Source organism: Varroa jacobsoni, unplaced genomic scaffold, assembly GCF_002532875.2.
Source record: "Varroa jacobsoni isolate VJ856 unplaced genomic scaffold, vjacob_1.0 scaffold_1376, whole genome shotgun sequence".
NCBI classification, from domain to species: Eukaryota; Metazoa; Arthropoda; class Arachnida; order Mesostigmata; family Varroidae; genus Varroa; species Varroa jacobsoni.
This window is the reverse complement of record NW_019214278.1, coordinates 312,154-337,681: the sequence shown is the minus strand read 5'-3', so window position 1 is coordinate 337,681 and position 25,528 is coordinate 312,154. Positions and strand designations below refer to the sequence as shown.

Genomic DNA, 25,528 nt, shown 5'->3' with positions numbered 1-25,528 from the left:
TCCTGAAGCCTAAACAATTAATACAAGGACAGTGTAAAATACCAGCTGAAGGAAAATCATACAGATTTTTAGAAACTACCCTGTCCCTAAATGAAAGGGGAAATAGATTCTTTTTCAGGATAAGTACAATATCACAGCAACGATCCAGTTGTCGGTGAAGGAAGAACCATGTTTCAACCAATAGCTAGCTCTATACGCAGCCAATATATCAATAACCAATGCAAAATGTCAGAAATCGCTACCAGCCGTCGACTAGGTTGATTCATCTTAATGACTTAGAGCCAACGACGAAAGCGGCAGTTGTCTCCAACAATGACAAACGAAGTTCGCTGTTGACGCAGGCATCTGCAGAAAGCGATGGATCATCATGCAGTTCCAAAGCATCCAGTTTACTCCGAATAAGCAAACGCTCTTACGACGGCGGCCAAGATTAACGGCGGACACAATGCCTACCGCCATTCAGAAAACCCAGAGGAAACAATACGCTTTCAAGTCGGACATGCAGAACATCCTCCATGGTAATCGCCTCGTTATCTCGAGTGGCATACGGTATATTCGTCCTACAGGAGAACGGTGCTATAGCAGACCGTTGATCTTCCAGGGTACCCGTTACCATACCCATACCATGATTGTAGCTTATTCAATACTGATAATTCAATTGCTTTTATATGGAAAAGTAGAACAGGTTTGAGAGAAGGCTCCAATCTTGCTTGATTGTTTATCAATATTTTGATATATTACCATATATATCGGACGACTGCATAGCGTCACTAACAATAGCCAATTAAAAGAAATATTAGCGATGAAAAGCTTCTGCGGGCAAATGAAACCAATACGATCATCCTGGAAGATATAGCACAGACAACGCAGGTGTGAAAACGTGGCCGTTAAATATATACATTCAGTCTGTTCAAAGGGTCAAAAAGAACGAGGCTTACCAGCGAACGTAATGGTTTGTTTATACACTATAATTAAAAAAGAACGTAGGACCTGCAGTAATATTATATAATGAGAGAATCGCGATCCATATTCTAAATTTTTTGAGGGGTGTAAACAAAGAAATACGAGCATAATCTTTTCGGTAATTTCTCCTTAAAAATAATTTTTATAAGATCATATATATCAGATTGTGCTCGTTTATAATTAGATTACAATTTTAATCGCGATATTTTATTCTATAGACACGAAATGTGCCCGACTTGAAGATGCGTAGTCGACCACGAAGTGGACTAAAATCAAATTTTACCTTGCCATATATAGCTACGTTTACGGATCCCTTGAGGATGATGTACCATGACTTGCCTTCGTCTCCTTGGTTGAACACTGAAATGAATCGGATGAAAACATAAAATACGTGTTAGGCTGCAGCCTTGGCACGTAATCATGTAGCACCTTTTAGAAACTATTTCTAATTATGATTCTATTTTTACCGCTAGAAATCCCCGTGTAGACGGTAAAGAACTGGGCTTGTGGTTAGCAAACGCTGATTCGTTATGCCGCCATTCACTTATCTGATATGTGATTACATTTACGTAACATTATGAAGTATAATATATAGCACCAATAGAGTGGTTACCACAGATTCCAGCATGGCATTGAAGCAAAGTTCCGAATAAGGATTAATACGTGTTTTCATGGTAGGTTTAGCAATGATTACTTACAGACAGTATCACGCTTGGGATGCGATTCGAAAACCATGACGCCGGAGAGCTCCCTCTTGACTGAATTAGATAAATGCGAAAGTGCTTTGATTCGAGTCAGCTCCTCGTAGATAGTGTCCAAATCGTCCTTGCGACGCTCCGAAGGACTGTAACAGGACAAAAAGCAACATTCAGATGCAACAGACAAGTAACTTACCCAACCGAACGTCACGACTCCAGAGGCGAAAAGCACCCCACGTCGAGGATCGACCAGGGAAAACTTGATACTTTAATTGTACCAAATAGAACTCCAGTTGGAAAGACCTTGTCCGCCGTAAAAGAGGGCCTATCTTCTTAAGCTATCAATATATTATTTCCATTTTCAGTTTACTGCTTCGACTCTATATTGTGTATTGTCTAAGAGTAAGACTACGTTGCAGTTGCTGTTCTTTCTCCGAATCGTGACGTGGCCAAGTCGTCGTTACCGTACTTAGCTGAATATAATATCGAGAGGCAAAGTCGGTCACACACGAACTTTCCTCAGTTTTTATGGGTGACGGGCATTATTTTATATCCTGATATGATAAATGTTGGATTCAGGATTTTTTCGGCGACATCGATTTCACCGAACGGCAAACGAGTCAGCCTACAGACATGAAGGGTCTGATCCGTTTGATTCAACCTTTCGTCAATACCTCTTCTAAACTCACGCCTAAGCGCAATATTGAATTTTATTGTCTAGTTCTATTTATGATATAGCACAAAGAGTTACGACTGTGGCTACAATCCGCTTTTAGAGGTTTATGGTTATATTAGTTTGACGTTGCAAGAGGTGTCCATGCCTATAAGACAGAGTTCAATTTACGTGTCCAAATTTATTTCTACTTGTCGGTTAGAGTGAAGTAATTTCATACTGCTCTGGGGGTTACTTTGAGTCCTCTTATCGATAAAGTGGCACCTTGTTCTCAAAAATGACGTAGACTGCTGGCAATATGCCGAGGGTGTATGTGTGACGCTGAAAAATCTGACAAACTGTGAAGCAATAGCAACTCTGAGGACTGGCGTCAGGGATGCGTCACTTTTCAAGCATGCTGGCACTCATGCCATCTCGACCAGAACCGTTAAAGCTGTAGCTGATGACGCTCGGCAGAGTTCAAAAAAGATAGAATCACTTGAGTTTGAATGTCTATTTCCAATCAAGCGCCAATTGTGCCTACACGTGCATATATCAGCTCTTGCGATACGCACAGGCGTTTCAGTTGGACTCGGAAATCCTGTCAGAAATGTTATTGGCTTTTTTGCTTCGATGGCTGGAAATGATGAATGAAACGCGCAAGATTTGTTCGGAGCAGCCGCTAGGCGCTCGCCATACAACTTCACAATTAGAATCTGAGGTAGACCTTTTGTTCGCGTCAACAAACGAGTCTATTATCTATGATAGAACCTAACTTCAACTTAATCTCTACAGCAGGGTCGCAACCTGAACTAAAATGCAGACCATTACGGGAAAATATTACTAGAAAATTTTACTACGACAGCAAACGAAACTAGTTCCGAGAAAAGAGTTGCTCAACACTTGATAAGAATGATGACAAATTTAAAATTTTTTCATGAAACAATTTCGAAGACTAATTGCAATTATATCATACATGCTTCGCCTTGCACCATGTATATTATATGATTAATAGACGTCTACGTCCGCGGCCGTCAAGTGAACTGACGTGGAAGATATGGTGGCAAAGGCAATCGTGTTAGCACAGCCGTACTCGCCAGGTGGACATTACGGAGGCTCGCCCGCTACAGAAGGTGGCGCCACCTGAACTCCTCGCGTAAGCATAGAAATAAACTGAAGCTTATTGATTATAAAAAAAATTGCTATTTCAGTTTTTGATCTGTCTACTTTTCACTATCGCTAACCAACTCTCAGTCTATTGATTCATCTAGGATAAAATGCGATCAAAAGCATTTTGCGCTCGTTAGTTTCTACGGAAACATTGCACACCCACAGTTTTATATATATGCATTTCTACGCACAGTTAAGTGCCTATGTAGTTTCTGCCGCCGCTGTATTTAGTTCTAACACAAAATTCATTTATTAGAGCTGAAAAAGTTCCCGCTCATTAAACTAAACTACATCTAAATAAACACGATCAAATAAGTGTACGCATCGTATTCTGATCGATGATCGGTGAGTTCGATAATTGACGGTTAATATGTATGTACTCTCTAATGTTATACGTACGGCTTTCTGAGTATCATACGCAGATTGGCGTCCGGGGCGAGCTGCATCAGTAGCACGAGGCATTCCTGGAGCTCGCACTCCGCCTGATTGCGCTCTTCAGAGGTCGGTAACCAGGGGTGGGTTGTGTCGTCCTCGCGAAATCGGTAGAACAGATACTTGTCTTCGAACTGACGCTCTCCGGTCACTAAAAACGTTGTTGCGCGAAACAGACACACACGAACAAACGTAAGCGAGAAACTCACTGATGATTGTTTATTGAGTTCTAGCTCAAATCAACGTACACCTTGTGCAGTGTTTTGGCTAAGTGTTACCACTTCAATGGCACCAAGTCATTAGTGCTGCCCTTAATTAATACTGCATATGTAAAAAGACACAGCTATTTAAGTTGCCTGTAATTCAGTTTCGTTAGCCATGACAGGGATCTTTGAGGATGCATGTCAGATAAAGCCGCATTCTGACAACCAGTTCTCTCCAAACACAATTAAATAGCAATATGAGCAGATAAAGTACATGGCGTTCGATGTTATGGTAAGAGCCTCTGGAAACAGGAAGGTGATCATTCTATTTAGCTATTAATTAAACAATAGATCATGAGCGTAGTGTGTGGGAATATAAGACGCCAATGACTACGAAGACTGACAGGAACTCAGTACATTAAACAAGCCATGCCACATCTTCGTTGATCGGATCCAAGCAACCCAAAGGACGGTCAGGCAACACCGACCCAACTCTGGCTTATTTGAAACAGTCGCTATTTCTGCTGAATGAGTCTTATTGACTTGTCAAGAAGATAAAGACATCATGGCAAGTCGAAGAGACAAAAGTTAGGTAACTCTTCAGGGAAATCTACTAGCGTAATGGAAAGGTTATAGGATCTTAATGCCGGATCTGGAGGGGGGGCGGAGGGTATATATATCGAAAGAAAAGAAAAACAATATGTTTGTATGCTTGGTTTTTTATGATTTGCCATTTGCTGAGATATATTAGCACGAAGTCTCTTCTACGTAGATGTACAGGAAGGCTTAGCCCGAAAATTAAAACCTAGTGGGATGTGCTTAACATTCAATTTAACACTCATCGTTTTAAACATTGAGCGAATACGCTAGTGATTCAAAGCGATAAATTTTACTTGAGACACAAAAAAACGTAAGTTCTCGTTTAGTTTTGTAATTGCTTGGTTAAGGAGTAACGACAGAAGATTATATTACAACTCTACGCCTGGGGACTGGGGAATCTAACCACGTGGCTCACGCTATAGCGAATTTGGCTAATAGGGTTTTAATGTCTAGTAAACTGCCACTGAATATATCTCTTGGAGCCTTAAGATAATTGTCTTGTTTACGTAATTGTTCAAAAACGGAGAGGACATAGAATTTTTGAGCTAAGTCGTAAAATACGAAGAATGCTTTAATGCTTTTGTAAAAATTGGTTTATAACTAATAAAATATCAATAGACCTGGGTAGTTTTTGTGATACGGGTCAGTTTTCACTGTACACGAAATTCTCAGAATGAAAAAAGCGTTCGATACCTGTATTCCCCAGCTTGTATCCACCCCCTTCATTTGAAGACGATATCTGAGCTTAGCCTTCGAATCGTTTGCCTGTTTAGAGAAGAGGCCGTGCGCGTCACGTCTAACTGCCTACACATCCAGTGCCTTTTTTTACAACCTTCGTAACAGCAATAATAAACGAACCTGGTCGCACATATGTCGGTGTTCGGACGGCGTGCTTATAAACTTCGCTTAGCTGTTCGGTAAGCTCGTCGCTTACGCCCACTCCCAGTCCGGCCTAGTAAGCGTGTGACCGGCGCCACACTAGATGCCCAGTTCGACATGCCCAATGAAGCACGCTCCAAAAGAGCGGAGATATGCGACCTTTTCCCACGTAAAGTTGCGTAGCTACTAACAGCATGTCGCATAGCTAGCCGGACGGGCTGTACAGCAGAAGCTTCATTGGAGAATGGCAAGCGAAGCTGACTCACCGGCATTGCCGTTTCTAGCATAATCGCGGCCGAAATTAGCATGTTCAGAGATTGCGGAACTAGATAATGCGACTTGATTTTGTCTTCAAGCTTCTTTCTTTTGAAGAACCGTACTAACGACAAAACATTGTGTGCTTGACTAGTTTTAGGGAGAACGTGGGCATGTTCATTCGTCCGTCATCTAATACTTTCTGCCTGTTGATGATCGGAATCGTCAATTATGGCTGGTTAAAGTTTCATGAACCGCGCAATTATAACACAAGAGAATGCTACATGCCGATTGCAGTTATTATGAGGAGCTATGAATAAATGATACAGTCATTGATAGCAATAGCCTATACATATATGTACATTTGATGCTGAAGGTAGTGATGTAGCCTGCTGTATAAGCTAGTTACTATTTATGTAGGTATATCTGATATCCTTTGGCTTCGTTCTCACACTGTCAACTATGCTAGGTACGGTGCTGTCCTATTTTCGTAATGTAGTTTTCTGAAACCGCCTTTTAAAGGGCGCCAACCTCTGTTTGAGGATCAAGAAGAAAGTCACGTTGAACCTGTTTCGTTCTGTTGAAGTCGACGTGGCCCGCGACATGTTGTGGAATATTCATAGAAATCTGCAACAATTTCGCGTTGCATTCAACCTTACAACGGGACTGCTGCATCTCCAACAGCTGGACCGCGTTTACTGCCCAAATGCATGACTACTACAGTTGCCACAGAATTGCGCGCGCTTATCTCTGGCTAGCTTATACTTGCTTATCTAACTTATATATAACTTGACTTGGTTTTATCTTTTTCTTGGCCTTATTTTACGAATATGAAAAGGTTCGCAGATTCGGTGGGCGTCCATTGTTTGCGAACCGCACGGCAGTGCCCAGTAACTTCCTGCTTCTACGCGAGGGTACTGCCGATACAATACATGCGTCCGTTATGCTTTGTGGAGTCGTATATGCATTTATCCTTTTTTTGTTTCATAAAGAATTGGGTTTGTAGCACAAATCGCCTCCGCAGTGATACGAAGCGTACGATGTCACGTGACATAGTGTAAGGCAATATGAATTGGTTGTATACTTACAATAATCCGCAAAGGTTTATAGACAGATAATATGAATACAATAGTCTTCACGCACGGTTCTCACCATGGTTGATGCATCCTTCTTCTAGAAGAACCTGCCACATTCCTGCAGCCTGAGCTCGTGATGAGAGTCGCACATGTGTAGATCCCATCTGAAATCGTAGCTCTTAGCAAAATTGCAACTACATTTACCTAATAAATGAGCTGTGATAATTACAAGTAGGTATAATCTATTACTATAATCGATTAGGTAGCTATAGTTTTTCATACTAATTATATTTGACTCGTGTGATTGCAATAGCTTACGTGCAATAGCCAGTCGACCATTTCGGTGCCGACCATACACCTTCGGAACGCTCGATTCTGATTCACTCGACAATCCCTTAATAATTGTGGCGCCTGGAACAGTAGTACAGTTCGAAGCACCCACGAGGCTCGTGTAACAATAACCGGCTGAACGTTTCACGTGCAGACGAAAACAGAAGGACAAGGAAAACGTTGTTCCTTCGTCAAGCCCAATTGCGGGTTGGGGGGGGGGGGGGGGGTAAGTTTTAACGGGTACAGACGATACGAAGTTGATGTGCATAATGCTTAAAGCTAGTGTGGGGTTTCTATTGAACAATGAGGTGCGGTACCCCACGATTACGTACGTGTTGCTGTTGCGGTGTCTGCTGAATTTGTTGAGACTGAAGCTGCTGAGATTGCTGCAGGTGTTGTTGCATTATTTGCTGAGCATTATTTAGTTGTTGTGTTTGTCGCTCCTGCTGCTGTCGTGCCACGGGTTGAAGTTGTTGTTGTTGTTGTTGCTGCTGGCTTTGTTGTGGCGGGCCCTTTCCGTTGGGATGGTAGAAAGATGTCGCTGCGGGGGTGCTGCCACTTGTCACCACCTGGGAGTGTTGTGGGTTAGCCTGCTGAAGTTCTCCAGATCCCGTGTCCTGCGCCTGTTGTTGACCTAAAGTCGGCTGTTGCGCGCCGACATTGCTGTTTAATTGAAACTGTTCGCCCGGAAGCCGAACCGAATTCGTCGACGCGCGACGAAAGGGCTCTGTAAAATGCACGAGTAACATATAGGAGAAAAGCGTTGGTAAAAATAACAGATAATCTAATAAATAAATCTAACAGATCATACGTAGCTCTGTTTGAGATAGAAATAGCGAGCAGTTGAACCACTGTTTGTTTTCACAATAATTAGTTCTACCTGAAGCTTTCAGAGATGATCAGCGACCTTAGATATTCTAGGTAGCAGTACTTCATAGCCGTATTATAATCCACCATGCGAATTAGAAAAAACCAAATCTAAGGACGTGCTCAGACTATGGTTTTGTGGTTTATAGCTAAAATTCTTATCCACAGTACGTGTGTTCCTCCCAAAACCGTTGACCTGTGGGATCCTTCTTCTATATGGTGTCCATATTGCTAAGCACCTTCTGCCACTATCTTTGTTTTGTCAAACATCTGCCTACCCGTTTTAAGCTATTGTAGACAGACTTGGTTGTCTCTAGACGCGGTTCGAAACTAGCGCTTTTATAAAGTGCCCCTGGTACTTTTTAGGTATTATAGCTCTAGTGGATCTTACTCTAATGCGACTTAATGCGAGTATGCATAGGAATGGAGGTAAACCCAGTCTAAGGCAGGATTAGCGTAGAACATGGTTCCTAAAAGCTGTAAACGCAAGTGGCAGTAAACTGTTGTTTGCATAATATCTATGTATCTCTGTAGTATTTGTTTTGCATGTAGATAGAATTTACCTAGAACTTGTAACGCGTCCGGTGGATGAACCAGTGAATGCCCATATGTTTAGACTATGGGTTTGACGGTTATTGATATAACGTCGATAGTTCTTCGTCTATCGTCGATAGTCGATAGGAATAAAATGAAGGTCGATATCAAGTAAGGACATGATTAGAACTATTTGAAATCAGTGCCTAAATAGAGCGAAACACAACAATAAACAAAGTATAGTTTACTGCTACTTTATTACGGTGAAAGTGAAATGCCTTAAGGTAATTTGGACTTAATGAATAAATATAAAAAACGGAGAAAGTGGACTAGAGTACGCAATCCCGCAAGGTGTTCAAAACGGCTGAGCTAATCTTAGGCCAACATGACTACGAATTTTTAAATTTTAAGCACGGAAAACTCTTACTGCGTGACATGTGCAATAGGAACAATATCTTATTGATTTGTCCGTATGAAAAATCTAAATTCACTTTCACAGAATTCTTTTATAGCATTTACGTTAACGAAAGTTGAAGCGACAACTCCTCGATTTCGTCATCCTCTTGGTTTAAGGGTCAGAGAAATCTATATGTAGCTAATGTAATCTCTTACACGCGACCGTTTCTGATTTGGACTTGAGCTGAAATCAGCATTACAAGAAAATTTCAAGGCTAACCAACTATAATTTCCTATACTAGGTTTCCTCCGATTGCTTTCCCCTTTTATGGCAAGTACGGCAAACGTGCGGAAACTTCTAATGAGACTAATAATAACGCTTCATTAAAACTTCGTAAAATATAATAATAATAATATTATGTATACACAATAATAACATAATATATATACTAATGTAACGCCCGCGTAAATATAATTTATGCGGGCGCAAACCACCGGCGATTTTAGTAACTCCATTGATTGCGTTTATTGAAATCTATTCGATCAATAAAAAGGTGGCATAGTTGTCTATCGTAAGGAATAGTTCTCCAGTACAGCAGCCTTCCATGCATCTTGGTACCGCAGCGATCGAATTTGCCGATCTCCGGTGTATATATATATATTTTTTTCTTTAATTCGAACGTGCTATGGGTGCAGTATTGTAGATAAAGAACCTACCTGGCTGGTTAGAGCTGTTTATATAATCGGGTTGAAGACTGCCCAGACCAGAAAGGGGCGGCCTGGCAGACTGATTCATTAGTAGCTGTGTCGTTTGTCTCGGATGGCCTGGGTGCCCTTGATGGCTAGCAAGGCCCTGCCCGATGTGGTGCTGGGTGATGCCCCTTAGCGTGCTAAGGGGTGACACAATATCCTCCATCAGGTGACCATTTCGCTGAAAATTGAGCAAGCAGAACAATCGACCAGTTATTAAGGAATAATTAAATTTTAGCAGCGGTTTATGATAGGCCAAAGACAAAATCTAATGAGTCTAAAAAATCGACCTTTAACACAACGAACATAATGCTATTATTATGCATATGTGATCATGGTCCTTTTCATCTATTTGCGGCCGGATATATTCAAAACTTTGTTGCCAAACTCTATCTCGCTTTTCCTATAAGTTATTCACTGTCCGCAATCAATTAATTCTTTTCTGTAGTATTAAGTTGACTTGCCTATGGAAAAAACGTCTAAATGTTTTTTTTTGTTGTTTTCTGAATAACAATTTGCCATGATAATAACTGTTGCGTAGGTAGTTATAAACAGATAATCGTTGTGTGGTATCGCAGCAGAGATATCGTTGTCCTGTCATAGGTTAGATACCTCATTGGCCTTAAAATTGTTGAGCAGCTAGCAGACTCTTGTCATAAGTAAGTATCCTTATATTCTCACATATAGCAAGTACAATCGTACAATCTAAGCGGGCTGATAAGCGCTGATGCTTTTTCTGTGGGCCGGCATATAACGGTAAGCCTACATAAATCGACACATGCTACGCCCCTTTTAAATGTGTATTCGCTATAGTTTTAGAAATATTGCCACCTTGCCGCCCATGTCATGTCGTTGCCACAGCGCACTGATAACTAATCGAAATTTCAACTAATAATAACTCTAGCCGTATCTACCTTGATAGCCCGTTGGTGATAAGCCGTAATTACATTAATCTCTAGCTGATCAGCTGATAAAATTTTTACACGCTTTTACGGGCCATGTTTAACTAGGCATGTGACTAAATGAATTAGAATGCAGTGATACAAAACAATCTACTATATTTTTTCATTTCATTTAAAAATATTTCCGCTTTAGTATGCCAGTAGTAGTGTTACCAGGGGGAATTCTATGGCTGCTCATTTGTTCTTCCAGCATATGCTGACACCGACGTCTTTTTCTAATTGGTTTTCTGTGATATCTTTACGAATAAACATTAACAAATTTACTAAGCGTTTCGCTTTATACGTAGGCTACTACTTGTTCATTCTGTAAAATAGGAATCATTTATTCAACATTTATTTTTGGCCAGCTTTTAGGTGGAGATTATTACGCTGCGTAGTACTACATCAAGCTCTTTCGTTGTGTATCTTTACGGTTTTAACCTGTGATGTGAACACCGACTTACGACAAAAGGGCCGTTACAACAAGTAGGACGTATATTTTTTGAAACTTCCACAGTGAGTTATTTTTTTTTTCAGAAACAAAGGAAAAATCGCTCCCTAAAACAACAGAAATAGATTTGTAAGAACGAGGCATCCATGAACTCAGACCCGATCAACTGGACAAACCCTTTGTTCAGTCGGCAGTCCGGTTTAGATCTTCTTAATAAGTATTATCAAGCAAGAATGATAAATAAATAACTAGAGTAAAGAACATAAGCCATGATAGTCATTGAACGAAAGGTAAATGCCACTCAGCGATGCAGCATTAACCAAGTACGATTCAGATAGAGGTAATAACGACTGTTTCACGATAAGCGGAGTCCAGTTGCCGAGATCGTGTAACAGGCATGCATGTAAATGTGTGTATACATCTTAAATTCTACTTCGAACCTATATGACACATTGAAATTTTGAATGTCTGTTTAATGGATTGTTTCGGTGCTGATTGCGCCAAGACAGATAGACGGCCATAAAAGGTTACCCCAGGCTACACTTATCCGCATTGGAGCTACCCCACCTGCTCATGGTGACACTGATCAAAAAATAATAGGCGTATCGTAAACAAAGCCGTAGCCATAACAACTATATGAAGCCAATACGTGTAGCGTAGCGAAAATCATGAGCCGATACAACGACTTTTTTTCCTCCGACATTATAGTCAACCCCATGAACTACTACAACAAGTGGCAATTTTAAGCTGAAATTTTGATACCCCGCAGTGTGAACACAAATATTAATAAGTTTATTTAGTTCAACTTCAAACTTTGCTATTTAGGTAATCTGTCCAGAAATATTACATTTATATAGTGTGTGCATATGTATGTACATAGATAAAGATACACACGCAACTTCATAATTAGATTTTAGAAGAACGCGTAGATCAGTCTCGACCTGCTTCCCGCAGTCATCTGCACGAAAAACCATTACGTGTCCCTTCTTTTCTAGTATTATATTATGAACATTTCCAGATTGTTAGGTTAAACGCAATCGGCTTATTTTTACCGCCGTAAACTTTGATCATCGAAAGCCTTAATTACTTAGAGTAAACAAATGTATTTCAACTGGATAATGGCAAAATACGGGTGCCCAATACAAGACGCCGTCTTCTACTGCGATTTATGTGTTCCCGCGAAGAACACTCAACGGATATATATGCAACCATGACTATATGCATATGATGGTAGGATATTTATCGCTTTTCTAAAGCTGAACGATAATGCGCAATGGCATTAGTCGCGGTTCGTTGAATTTACAGTATTTTACTTTCTTTTCCTACGCTAGTGCTAGGCTCGTACGCGGCCTTTCCTGTAGTTTAGAACGACACCGTCATTTTCTTCTAGGCAATAGAGTGTTTCTTCTTTTGTTTTTGCTGTTGATCGTATGATTGCTTATTTTGTGAGTTGCGTCCTTACAAAAGTGCGCTGCTACTTTTATTACATTTTTTTTCTTCAAAAAAGCTTATTTCCCGGGTCACGGATGCTGTCCTGTAGAACAGGAAGAGATGACGCCACAAACAGGCGGAAGCATGCTCCGACTAACTGTCGTTTCCTTTTAGAACTCATCCAGATTTTGTTAAGTTTTCGGAGGTGGGAAATAGTTACACGGTTGACAGGGCAGTACTAATGAATATTGGTCAAGGACTTTCGAACTAGTCTATAACTTCATACACAATAACTCTATCCTTACTATGGATTCGCTTATGAACTTAGCTTCTGGCTAACGCATAAAGCCATTACAATAATAGTATAACTGGGGCTGGAGTTGTTACAGTGACCAGCTGTGCATGTGTCTTCCAGTACAAACTTGTCATTTTATTAGAAATCAAGTTAGTTAACATTGATCAAATCGTTTCTTTAGAAAAAGACTTCTATTTTTTTTTTAACCAGAATTTCACTCTGGTTGATTAAACGCCCTGTGGCTCACGCTGCGTTATCATATAACTATCAACTACCGGTTAACATAAAATGACAAATAGCGTAATGATTACCCGTTACTCTTACGTGGTACTTGCTGCTGATAGGAAAAAAACAAAGGGCAAGAATATTCTGCCATTTGCTAGTATTTCCGTATCCGTTATTCGTTAGCATCAGTAGTAAGAAGGCGTGATGCGGTTACCTCCGCGGATTTTATTATCTAACAGACATAGTCCAAGTATGTATGATAATGTATAGGTACATTCAGTGTATACATGGAAAACAATTTTTGAACAGTTTCGTATTTTAGGAGTTGGAGAGCCTTTATTTTACAATATAATGGCGAATTATATTAAGTACGCAGCATTTTTATAACAGCGACAACTTAACGCCATTTCTATACGTCTATAATAGGACATGTTTATGTTAGAAATGAAATAGCTACAATGATGACTACTGTAGTTACTTAAATACTATTATATATAAAACGTATGCTTTTAATATTATTGTGGTTTCTTCGTTTAATTACGCTTATCGTGTAAGTATATGAATATACTCCTATTACGTTCAAGTCCTCTTCTTATCGCAATAATTTACATATCTCCTAGTACTTTAACAGATGTCATATTAGGATTCCAGATGTTGTGTTCCACCCGGTAGATATAAGTATAAAAATTGGATAAGAGCGATCAACCCGGTCCTATAGGACTTATAAATTTTTTATCTGGGGATTGGTGTCTAATAGCATCAAGTCCTATTAATAGAAGGATTATAATAAACCTATTGGATGCACAACGAATCGTCCTTTGCTGCTTATTCATTGCTTCACCAATACCGTGTCTGAGCCGCTTAGAAACGCTGCGCGACTACCCACTCAATATCACACAGACGCACACGCGCACACATAAAGACCTTCCTCTCCCCTGCGTATTCGGCCTGTATCGTAACAACGCTGCTTATTAAGTAACGACATGTCTGGCCGCTCTAGAAAAAAATACACTTTGCCAATAGGCCATCAAAAAGAATGAAAAAATTAAGAGGAAATCAGTATTCGCCTTTCGAAATCAGCATTTTGATACGTTTCCCCTAACAAGGCGCAGCATTAACTGGGAGATGCTACATTGCAGTCAATACGTTACCTGCGTATTTGCCGGACCACACATCCTTTCTAAATGTCCTACTTTAAAGAAAGGGAGGGAGAGAAAAAAGTACCCTCCTCATCGAATCATACCTAAACACTTGTTTCGCATGTCGTTAAATTTAGCTTGGCTTTTTGAAACTAATTTCAATGCAGAACATGCAATTTAGGGTGGACCTTGGTCTATTTCTTCCCTAGGATCGCTTCGGAACTCTTCAAAGAGGTGAAGTTGTTAATTTATTGTTTCCAATAAAAATGAATTCTGATTTCAAGTTCAAGTAGGTTTCGAACTAGATCAGCATCGCAGCAAACCGGTTGTCTACTTAGATCAGGGTACAGATTAAGATGATTTTACTCTAGCTTCTAGAACTACACACTAGAGAAGTATAACGGACGGTGCTACTCAAGGGTTATGTATTTACCATCTGAAATAAACAACAACGTTCTCAAAAGAGATTCGATAAGCTAAAGCGTTAGTGCAGACAAAGAATGCTGTTTTTTCTCAAATCCCTTTTGAACCGCGGTCGTTATGACGTATTAATTACACTATATGTTACTACTTTTGCCTTTGTTTCCAGGTCAGCCATTCGTAATAAATGAGGTCCTGACAAAACACTGTGCACGAATGCACTGCAACCTAAGCCTCGTTCAGCCCTTTTATAAGGTGCAGGCATTCAACTTAAACTGTGTCCGTTTGTTAGCACGGCAAGCAGTGGCTAAGTTTTTCGATAAATCTATTATATTGGGCGATGCTTTCACTGAATAATTAGAAGTTTTCTATTGTTTACATCGAAATAACTTTTTTCCTTTTTTATAACCTTGCGCAGAAATGCAATATGCTAATAAACGTCGTATGCACGACGATGCAAGATATTGGAATCTATGGCCTTCGGCGAAATAAAAAGGTTACGTATGCAACGATTTTTGCGCCTTCTGAAGCTAGTACTTCGAAGGGGTGTCTTGGCTTCTACGCAGAACAGTAAAAGCACGATATGGCACCAAGATCCGTGTGATTTAGCAAAAAAATTGCTTTCGTCCAACGTTGAAAAATGTATTCACACGAACAGTAGAATCACGTGTGGCGCTGATTGTCGGAAAGGTGGTTTGATCGTAAACAAAAGCAGACAACTGAACGTAAACAGAAAATATATTGTCGAAAATCATGCCTGCAGATACTCAACTCCGCTTGGAGGTGGTAGCAGTGTCTATAGAAAATTTCAGAACACTAGAATACCTTAGAGAGTTTAAATAAATATCCCTATCTGGCCGGTTCTACCCGCTTAAATGCGGTCGAAAGAATCGGGTCTTTCCCCGGCACAAATTAAACTGCATTTGAAGTTGCAGGCTATTTTCTGAACTAAGAGAAAGGTTTCGCTTTAAGTTGTTAAGTTTACTTTAATTTCAGTGAAACAAAAAAAAATTAGTAAACATTACGCAGTTCCACACTGTGATGCTACAAAGAGGGTTACTTCCAGTGTGGTTTTCCAAAAGGGAAACACAAAATAAGTTCCCCATAGCACATTATAACGAAATCTCGGTGTGATTCCCTAAAAAGTAACCATGATAAGTGTCTCATTCAGAGATATTTAATTCAAAACATCTCCATCAAGTGACCACTCGTCGTCCGAAAATACGGACCAGTCGTGCAGTTATCACAACATGACTGGTTTACGGTTATATTGTTGTCAGCTTTTTTATTTAGTTGTCCTAGCAAAAACTATTCTCGTCCGCCGTAAGCACCTCTGCTTAGAACTGATATCATGATAATTTTTCATTTGCATGCTTAGTATCATCTGATATGCGTATTTCTTCGTCTTCGTGTGACCACCATGCCCTATCAATCGGACGTGGGCAGGACAAGTACAATGAGCTGTCGTCTTAGACGTTCTTCGTCGCCAGTTAAAGAGAGAGAGAGAGAGAGAATTAGTCAGCGAAAATTCAACTCGGGCCTCTGAATAAGCCGATACGCGTTGTACCCGACAAGCACGAAAGTTATGGGATAAGACTCGGACCGGCCAAAGATCGGCCAAATACCGATAATGGAAAAGCAAAAAGGAAGGGCGAAAACGAAAAGTTACTGCGTGCTCTTCATGTACTGGCTAAAAAGCCGCATATACATATCTGCGTACGGCGCGGCTCCGTTGCTTAGTGAAGAATGACGACTATGAAGCGTTAGCTTGAGTTCTGTTTTCGTCCAGCAGCGAAAACGTCGACGGAGAAGATGTTATGGGCATATGCATCGGTACAAAACAGTGTAATGCGATACGTTGCCTACCCTTTGTATATACCATACAATCGTATATATCGTTGAAGATTGTCTTAATGAATTTAAACGGATAGAGACATCACACAGACACACCCTACTGTATACGACAGTTCTGTGGGTAAGCAGCGAACGTATTAAATAAAGTTCTTTCTATATTCCACTATATTTTTTTCCAATTCGCAATTTGTTCATTTAAATATTATTTGATAATTCTGTAATTGGTAAGGACAGACGTCAAATATTTGTTTTACAGATCAGTTGCTTGTGAAAAGTCCTAATTAATAGGCCCGTATTATCTTAGTAGAAATCCTATAGTAACGTATCGTTTAGTCAGGATGCTATTAAATTATAGCTATCATCTTTATCCAGATGACAGATGTTGACATTGTATGGAGTGTCCGCCTCGAAAACTACTCGCACGCCATTGGGCAGCGTAACTTTAAACAGATTCGGTTTGGTAAGTGGGTAATTTTCCCGCTAATTGATTTTGGTTGTTTAATGTTGCTAAAAGCGGCAATACAAGAACACAGCCGCTCCGACGATTGGGTTCGTCGCTGGCTTCCAAAATAGAGGGCCGGTTTGTTGCAGTCGTGTTCAATCGAAGGAGATATAAAAATTGCGCTCGAAGTGGCGTTCCGCGCCTCTCTCGTCAGAATATCGTGTGTTTGTTCTGGATAATATTGTCTTCTCGAATTTTAACTTGGTTTCCTAATGTATCAGGTTATTGGCTTTGTCCTATCTCGTACTGCGATTCTAGAAGCAACCCTTTCGACTATATGACACTCAGAGACGTAAACACGACACTCAAACGCTTTTTTCACACTCTCTGTGTCGACTATCAGCAGACAAGATAATTCCTGTTAAATCTTCTTCTTCTTTATCGGCTCCTGGGGATAGGAATATTGCTTTGACGGAGACTATGATGCAAAGCGAACGCAGAGAGCGTGGCCTTATTGTAAGTACATGCTAGTAACGATTGTGGAGCTACTTGCCACTATATTCCGTGTCCCCTGAATCTTCATAAAAAGAATCCTACAGCATCCGCGTCACGTTGTTACGTGTTGATGATTACCACGTGCTACTTCAAACCATTACGCTTTCTAGGGCAGAAACATATTGCTAGCTAGCGTATTGCATTCCAATCTAACATGGGAAGAAAGGAAGAACTGATCAATAAAATAGTGCATTTAACATAAGAATCAAATAAAGCCCAATATTCGATGCATCTATAATAGTTGTTCGAAAAACACGACTGCTAAAGCCCAAGGCGGATTTTTAAGAAAAAAACCCCAAAGTAAAGTGAATTGCTGTGGCGACATATTTACAGATTTAATCATCCTCGTTGCGTGTAGGATGTTTTCGATATCCATTAGTTCGGAATGTGTAGACTTACCTAAGTCTGGACTAGACTTAGACGGTTCCTTAACTCAATATTCGAGGTGCTTCCTGCAATATTCCTGGGTATTTGTAGGTTATATAAAGGTGAACGATCCACAAAAAGGCACAAATCAAAATCTAGACAATGGTTATTATTACTCCTAACGGCCCCGAACCATACACTCAAATCATCTCTGATAACTTTATAGTCTTGGTTTTCCTTTGATATAAACTTAGGACCATTTTTTCCATTATCTGTTCTGTTTCTTTCTTGATACCTCACGTCGACGAGCAGAAAAATGGAAATTTTAGTAAATGAAACGTAGCCAGATCACAACTATTGGACAGACGAATACATTTGAAGTCTGCTGACCCTACGCTCTTCTTACATACACTATGCGAGTCTTCATTCTTTCTTCATCATTAGTTCATCAGTCATTAGTTCTTTTAATATCTACTGAAGTAACGTTCATGATTTCGTACAAAAGGGTCAGTTCGCAGCGCTCATATTCAGAATTTTTCGTTTCAATGACGTTGTCCATGAAGGCAGATACAGTAGTAGCGAAGATTCGTTGAAACCTGAATGGCACGTGGTCACTAGGAAACGTACGTACGCGAATAGGCTGAGCGATATTTCGCCGCCACTGACCGATACCATGACAACAAAGCGAAATCCCTAAGGGAACGATTCGTTGATTTTGCTATAGCGACGCTATTGTGCAGTAGAAGAGACACGCAGGAATTACCAGTAACGATAGTAGAAAGAATCTATGGGGCGTCCCTGTTTTTTTTTTTTTTTGACTATAATTATATACTAGTACGACTGTTATAGTGAGCAAATGATAAACAAAGTTAGTGATTTTCTTTCCTAAGGTAGCTCCGTTCACAGCTTGTGTTTGCACTGCCAATATTACTACTTATATATATATTAGTTCGAAAGATCTTTACCAATGATTACCCAGACGAAGGGATGTGTCGACAGATAACAATTGAATAGTTAGAGATAGAGGGTAGTTGACATACGTGCATTGCCAAACTACTGATAGCAAAGTAACTGTATTATGGTTATTTTATGGTTATATAACGAATTCGATTCGTTCTGGGTGTATAAAGTCATCATACGGTTTGTTTTTTTTTTGTTGCTTACGTTAGCCTGTTAAAACAACAGGTTCAAAAACATTGCCCAGGAATGATTTCGGCTACCAATTTTTTTCCCGAGCTTCCGATTTAGAATCGTTCGAATAACCTAGCTGAATTTAAAAACCTATTCGCGTAATTTAATTTGTGCTTTCTCTAAGCGGTTCAATGACGTGGCATCTTTAGTTGGCTTTCAGTTATCCTCTTATACGTACAGGGTATTTTTGCTATTGCTTTAAAAACAGGATGTGCAAGTCCCTCTGCACTTATCTATCTGCGACTTATTCAACAGCCCCAAAAAATGACGCGCACATCTTTTAGTTTAACAATAATCGGCCTACTTGTTATTAACAGTTGCTATGGCAACGCACGTGTGTCAACTACCCTCTGTCTAATAAAAATAGCGATTGATTTAGCTGAAATTACGTTTTGGTGTCGACCAGTTGGGCTGGACTAGAGTTAAAGGAATAAAGTAGAACAATGATGATACGGCAATATATAGACGTAAGAAGGAAAATTACGTCTAAGCTGATATCGTGGCGTTAATGTCTGCTGACGTCCGGGACGCTGGTATCCGGGTCGGACCAATACAATAGATCAACGGATAGACACTGTCCTAGAAGCTATCAATTCCAGGTCATGGTATTAGATATGTAGTAAAAAAGAAAAACGAATTACTATATTTGCTTCTTAGTAAGGGATTTTTCTCTCTATTAGATTCATTATTGGTTTCTCCATTGCTGTGCTAGATCTTGTGTGTCAGGTATTCCGAAGTTTTAGAACAGTGCTTTCAAGTAGAAAAATATTCTCTAAGAAAACAGCCCGTATTCTCATGTTCGCGGTGTACTAGTGGCGCGTTTTAGAGAGGAACGTCTACGTCATGTCTATTCCTGTGGCCGACTCGGGATTCTACTAACAGGGCAAAGTGCGTGCGTCAAATCGATGAATTGTCGAACATCAAGTTACTAGTTCCAGCAAGTTCTTTCAAATCGTCTCCATCACCTTGGTTTTGCCCCGCTGAAAACTGTTCTACATGTTCAGTGAGAAAAAGTTCTACCCCTTCTCGGCACGTCCTCGCGAGTTTAAGGTAACAACTATTATACTTTTTTTTTTAATTTTAATAGATGGGGTGTAAATGAGCCCGAAAGATTTGGCACACTATGGTTCAGGTTGGCCACTGGCGTTGGGTGTATAAGTTTTTCGAGCTTTTTCAATTACTTTTACTACCGAGTTCAGTTTTCCTTGAGAACAGATCACTGGTGTTTCGTAGATGAAATCACATACCGCATACACGTAGCCAAGGCTAAGCCAATAACTTTGTATAATTCCACCCCACGATAGCGAGGTGCATAGGAAGCAAGTTACAGCTTAAAGTAAATATAACGCTAGATAATCGTCTCAGTGCTAGTAACTAAATGTTCGCAGAAACTTTGTTCAAATAACAACAGACAAACTAATAAAAAAAGGAGTGTTTTTTTGTTATCCTCGCTAGTTATTAGGAGGCTTAGTGTAAATGATAGACAAAGCTGACGTTACCAGTCTAAAGACAAATGTGCAACTTTACTTGGCTTTCTGCCGTTTCTAAAGGGTGCAGACCAGATAACAACGATTCGTTCAACAGGAGAGGCCTCAAAATTCCGACTATGTTTACAGACTTTTCCATGTCTATTTATATTCATTGGAGATGTTTGATAAACAATGATATTTCACATTAGAAAAATTCGGAACATTGACTTCTATTCGATAAGATATGCAGTACCGTAAGTTAAGCTGATTCTCGAAATTTTGTAATTTCTTCAAACATGAGTGTCTATTTAGTTAGACGGAAATGACAAAATATCTCATCTGCTAGAGGCTCTGCAACGTTCAGAGCTTTGGATATATTTATATAGTGTTTTAAAAATATCCCCTCCAGCTTTTACTTTGTAACACGGATTCACTGTTCCATACAGATCGTACTTAATCGTTACCTCACACAGCTGCCTGCTTTTTTTTGTTCACCTAACAACTGGGAAGTTGTAAACTCACGGTGCCAAAGCAGTCGGGGCATTTCTCTAGAATGTTACCGAAAAGCATGGTTTCGACCAGAGGGCAGGCTCCCGAAACCTCGCGTGCTCCTTAGAGTGAAAAGTAATACGCGGTATAGATTTGAAATAATCCTTGTCTGCTGTCCAAGCAAACTATGCTCGATCAGTTGATTGATGCTCAAAGCAACCAATACCGCCGCATATGAGTACGTTTTCTTCTATTCAGTGTTCATTAAATTTTAATGAAGGCATTTTAATTAAATGTGGACCTTCACCCATAGCAACAACGGTCGCAGCCTGTCTGATGGGTTCTGACCGCAGGTAATAGATAGTGAGTAAAAGGCGATGCTGGCAATAACCAAACCCACTGAGCGTATAGATAGCACCTACAGTAGAATTAAACTCCGTTTTTCTACAGCACAATCTCTATCTTGCACGTAATAAGAAGATCAAGTAAAGGACGTTACTCGTCGATCCCAAACGACTAGCAACAATAAGATTGGCAGATAGGGAGACAAGGGAAGATTTTAGCCGGTATAGACTTAATTCTGAAAGTTGTGTAGCCCACAATTAGTATGACGATGAGTAGCTTAAAAATATAGTATTAGGTTCTCAAGTTTTGATTGACGTAATATACGGTTCCCGGTAAAGACTGAAAAGCACGCGTCGTTTAAAAGAACAAACATGCCTCAAAGCGTACTTTCAGCAGAACAAACAAACGAGCTCTTTGTAGATTAAAATTACTATTTCTATGATTCAGCCTAACAGCCACAGAATGGACGAGTCAGTCTGGAACGATATAAATAAAGTGGAATCGATCCGTCGCATAAAATTTCGACATGTCTGAACATACATAGTAAGCTCAATGAGAGTACAGATCCATTTCTCCCGGTAGCGAACGGTGAGTACCGGTTAGTTCTATTTGGGAATTCTAACCGTGTTCCCCCTTTGACATATATTGCCTGAGGCGTCGGTGTTTCCATTTCGAGCTTTCAATCTACTGGGTCCTTACATACGGTTCATATTTGGGGCCTACTACCTAAACCGTGCATGGAACGAAATCCCATATACCGCAAAGAGGGATTTGACAGTTAGATGTATATTACATTATGGATTACATCCGCCGCCTGCCGATTGTATATTTGCCCTTTCCTATGCGGGAACAAACTCATAATGTTGGGAAACAGGCGTCTTTGCAACGGCGTTACTTCACCGCAATATTGGCCACCGCTTGACGTGCCTAGACTTTGTTCAACACAGGCTCACTGTGAAACTATTATCGCGAATACATTCGGCACATGGCGCCCGAATTTAAAATAAAGCGAAACGTTTTGTTGGTACGAATAGCACTCCACAGTTACCCGTCACGTCGGCAATCAAATTTCGTCGGAGTGCCCGCGAAAACGACGCCTAAGACGAAGATTTAATATGCCGCGATAAAAGACGTTATTGACGTCCAGCTAAACCACTGTCCTCTAAGATAATACTTCAAAGATTCACATGTTAATGGCGATCTATTATTCCATCACGAGCACTACGCGAGTTATAAAGATGCGACCCCACTAATCAGTGTTAAAAGCTGCGTCGAGAAAAAATTCTCGTTCAGCAGTCGCTATCAACGAGTACTGCAGTTTGATTGGATACAGCTCGCGGTTCTCAGCAGCCAAGGTGATTAAAGAGAGGATGTTCATTGAAATGCTAGAAGATTCCGTTACTATTATCTTACTGAACTTATTAGTTTCGAAAGATGGACCAGAGTATGCTTTTAAGAATGCACGCATCACGTTGTCGGGTTTTTGTCATCAAGTTTTCATCGCAGTTTGTGTCTACTATTCACACTTATCAGCTCAGATACACAGGGAAAGAAAGGGTCTGTGTGGATGCAATTTTCTATTTTAGTTCAAACATTTTACACCATTCGTAGATCGTTAACTGCGTAGAGAAGTTGTATGGTTACTGCAATCCTTCAACTATAGCTTTCGAAGGATTTATTTGTTGCTGGGTGTTCCGATGACAGAGCTGAGGGCGTTACAGAATCTCGAGCTAGAGTAGCAGAAAACATATGGACTCACTCCGTCCGTCAGAGGCCGTGGCGGTCGTCGGGGTTATATCTCTGCCTGCTTTGTTCCTTAAGGTTTTCTCTAGTTACCTAGATGTAGCTCGTTTGTAAAGGTGATTTATCTTCCCACTCGAATCAACGAGCCCTACAGTGTACCTACCAGTTTGAGTAAATATGCAAATATCAGTCGCCCTACTTCAGCTGATCCGCACCCGGCACAGCTGTCGATTCTGCGACAGCTGGTGAAGTTGAAGTCCAAATTTTACTAGATACAAACTTTGAGGTAAAAATTCGACCAGCCGAACCTTTTGCCAATGAGGGACCAAAGCAATTTCTTTTCGCCTTCGAAAATCTGGCCGGCGTAGAAGATAAGATAGCACAGAATAGTATGCATAATATATGTCGCAGCATACACCCGAGCTGTCTATTATAGTTTCTCAGCTTTACGCACAAAAAGACGCTAAAAATTTAATATATAAATAAGCATAAGTTCAATATATATTTTGAGCAAAAATAGTCAGTAGTAATTAACACAATTGTGTTAACGAAAAATTTCATTCATCCAATTACGTATTGTTCGCGTATCATCCATGCGCTGAGTTACGTAATACGGTCTGATGTGCAAGCATCGTCAATACAATCAGTCATAGGTCTTTATTTGTTGGACGTCAAAAAACCCATTGAAAGCGAGTCAAAAAACTAAGTTCATTAGGTAGCTCTGCCCAAGAAATTAATTCTAGGAAATCTACTATTTTTCGTTCTACGAACACAGCCAAACTGTGATCCGGTAACTGTTCCAAGAGAAAACAAGCGTAGGCTCACGTATTTTCGGCGGTACGTATTTAGCCTAATAGAATGATTCCTAATTCTTTTGATTGTCTTATAGGGTGTTTTAGATTAAGTGGTGGTGCACGCTGAATATCTGACACTTATGTTGTCGTATACAAAATGAGCATCGTAAAGGTTATGAGGACAGGGCTTCAAGTAACTATTTTCCCCCTTAGCGATATTTAAACACATCTAAATAATTCTACCTTGGAAAAAGGTCCACGAATTTGCACGTTTGAACTTTTGCCATTCTGAGAACAGCAGGCCAAACAGACGAAGTGCAATTGGCGGACTAAACGTTCTTGTCTGTGTTTTTATTTGCATACTCCTTACTTGTCCAAGGGCAAAAACCTCACATTAGTACTTCCTAGAGAGGGTTTATTTTCACATACTCCGGATTCAAGCATATTTAGCAAATTTTTGTTCGCCATATGTGTATGGCCATTCAGTTAGAGCAGAGAGAAAAACGTACAACTTGTCATATTTTTACTTAATATTATCGAAAGTTAAAATCGTCATTTGTGTGTAACCTTAAACTAACCGGCGTAACGTTAACTATCGGACAGAAGATGATTTAGTTTAAAATATTCAAAAAAAAAAAGACAATTTATCTTAAAGACGGTCATATGCACGTTGGCTAAGGCGGGGAGGTTAGGTAAGGAAATTATTCGAAGAACTTGATGAATCGGAGTCGGGTGCACTCGGTTAACCGGTTGAATGTATATTAATAAATAGAATGCGTTCCTGCAATGTCTTTCATCAATTTAGTGTAGCGCATCCGTATCTGGGACAGCGTTCAGGTAAGACGCGGCCAATTGACGGAAACGTTCAACTGAGATCGACCCATTAACTGGAATTGTGATGGCTCCGTTGATCTCTCGGGGCCGAACTTCACTTCCAAATTGGCTTAACTTTGTTCACCTTTAAATTTTACATAACAAAGCACGTTTGTTTCTGTAAGCATGATTCAGTCTATTTAATGCGTAGCTAGCTACCATTTCGCCGCCCAAATCGGGCGATACAGATTCAACGCACTCCTTCCATCGTATCACAGATTCAGGGGTTCGATATTTAACTGAACTGCATTGTTATCTGGGCGAATAAACGGTCGTGATGGCCCCCAGCTTCGATGAGCCTTTTTCATTTCCATCTAAGTTCTAGATAACAGAAGCCAAATCGGGATCTGCAAGTACACGAGAAATTATTGCTTGTACATTTCCTGAAACACAGACTTTTTATTCCGCGTCATATAATTTGAGTATTTATTTACGACTCATTAGATACTGGAACATTACAATGGTTATTTTTGTCTCGTTGTCGATAAAAGGAAGGTTTCATTTTTTTTGAAGCGGATGATAGCTATTTAGTCGACTTCGGTGTCGAATCAGATATGTAGAAAGTGCCGGGGGAAGCAGCCGGAAGAAAGCGACAGTTTTTTTCCGGCTCTACCTTTAGTTCATTGTATAGAAAGAGTATTACATAAGCGGATATGGTCAGGCTCAGATGACGATGGGATCTTTTTCTACCTGAGCAATG

The 25,528-nt window shown here is 40.1% G+C and overlaps 1 protein-coding gene across 6 annotated transcripts in view; it reads right to left on the bottom strand.

Annotated features, from left to right (window-relative positions):
- Positions 1-25,528, bottom strand: part of Epac (Exchange protein directly activated by cAMP) — an 87,328-nt gene that overhangs the window by 38,156 nt on the left and 23,644 nt on the right. For 5 of the 6 annotated variants that reach the window (XM_022848776.2, XM_022848780.2, XM_086972043.1 and 2 more), the window contains 7 exons: positions 9,773-9,986; positions 7,591-7,985; positions 7,247-7,393; positions 7,005-7,092; positions 3,883-4,066; positions 1,662-1,807; positions 1,247-1,323 (listed from right to left, as the gene is read on the bottom strand). In XM_022848776.2, coding sequence (XP_022704511.1) covers positions 1,247-1,323; positions 1,662-1,807; positions 3,883-4,066; positions 7,005-7,092; positions 7,247-7,393; positions 7,591-7,985; positions 9,773-9,986 — 1,251 coding nt within the window. The remainder of the gene's footprint in view (positions 1-1,246; positions 1,324-1,661; positions 1,808-3,882; positions 4,067-7,004; positions 7,093-7,246; positions 7,394-7,590; positions 7,986-9,772; positions 9,987-25,528) is intronic. The other variant, XM_086972042.1, reaches the window with a different exon arrangement.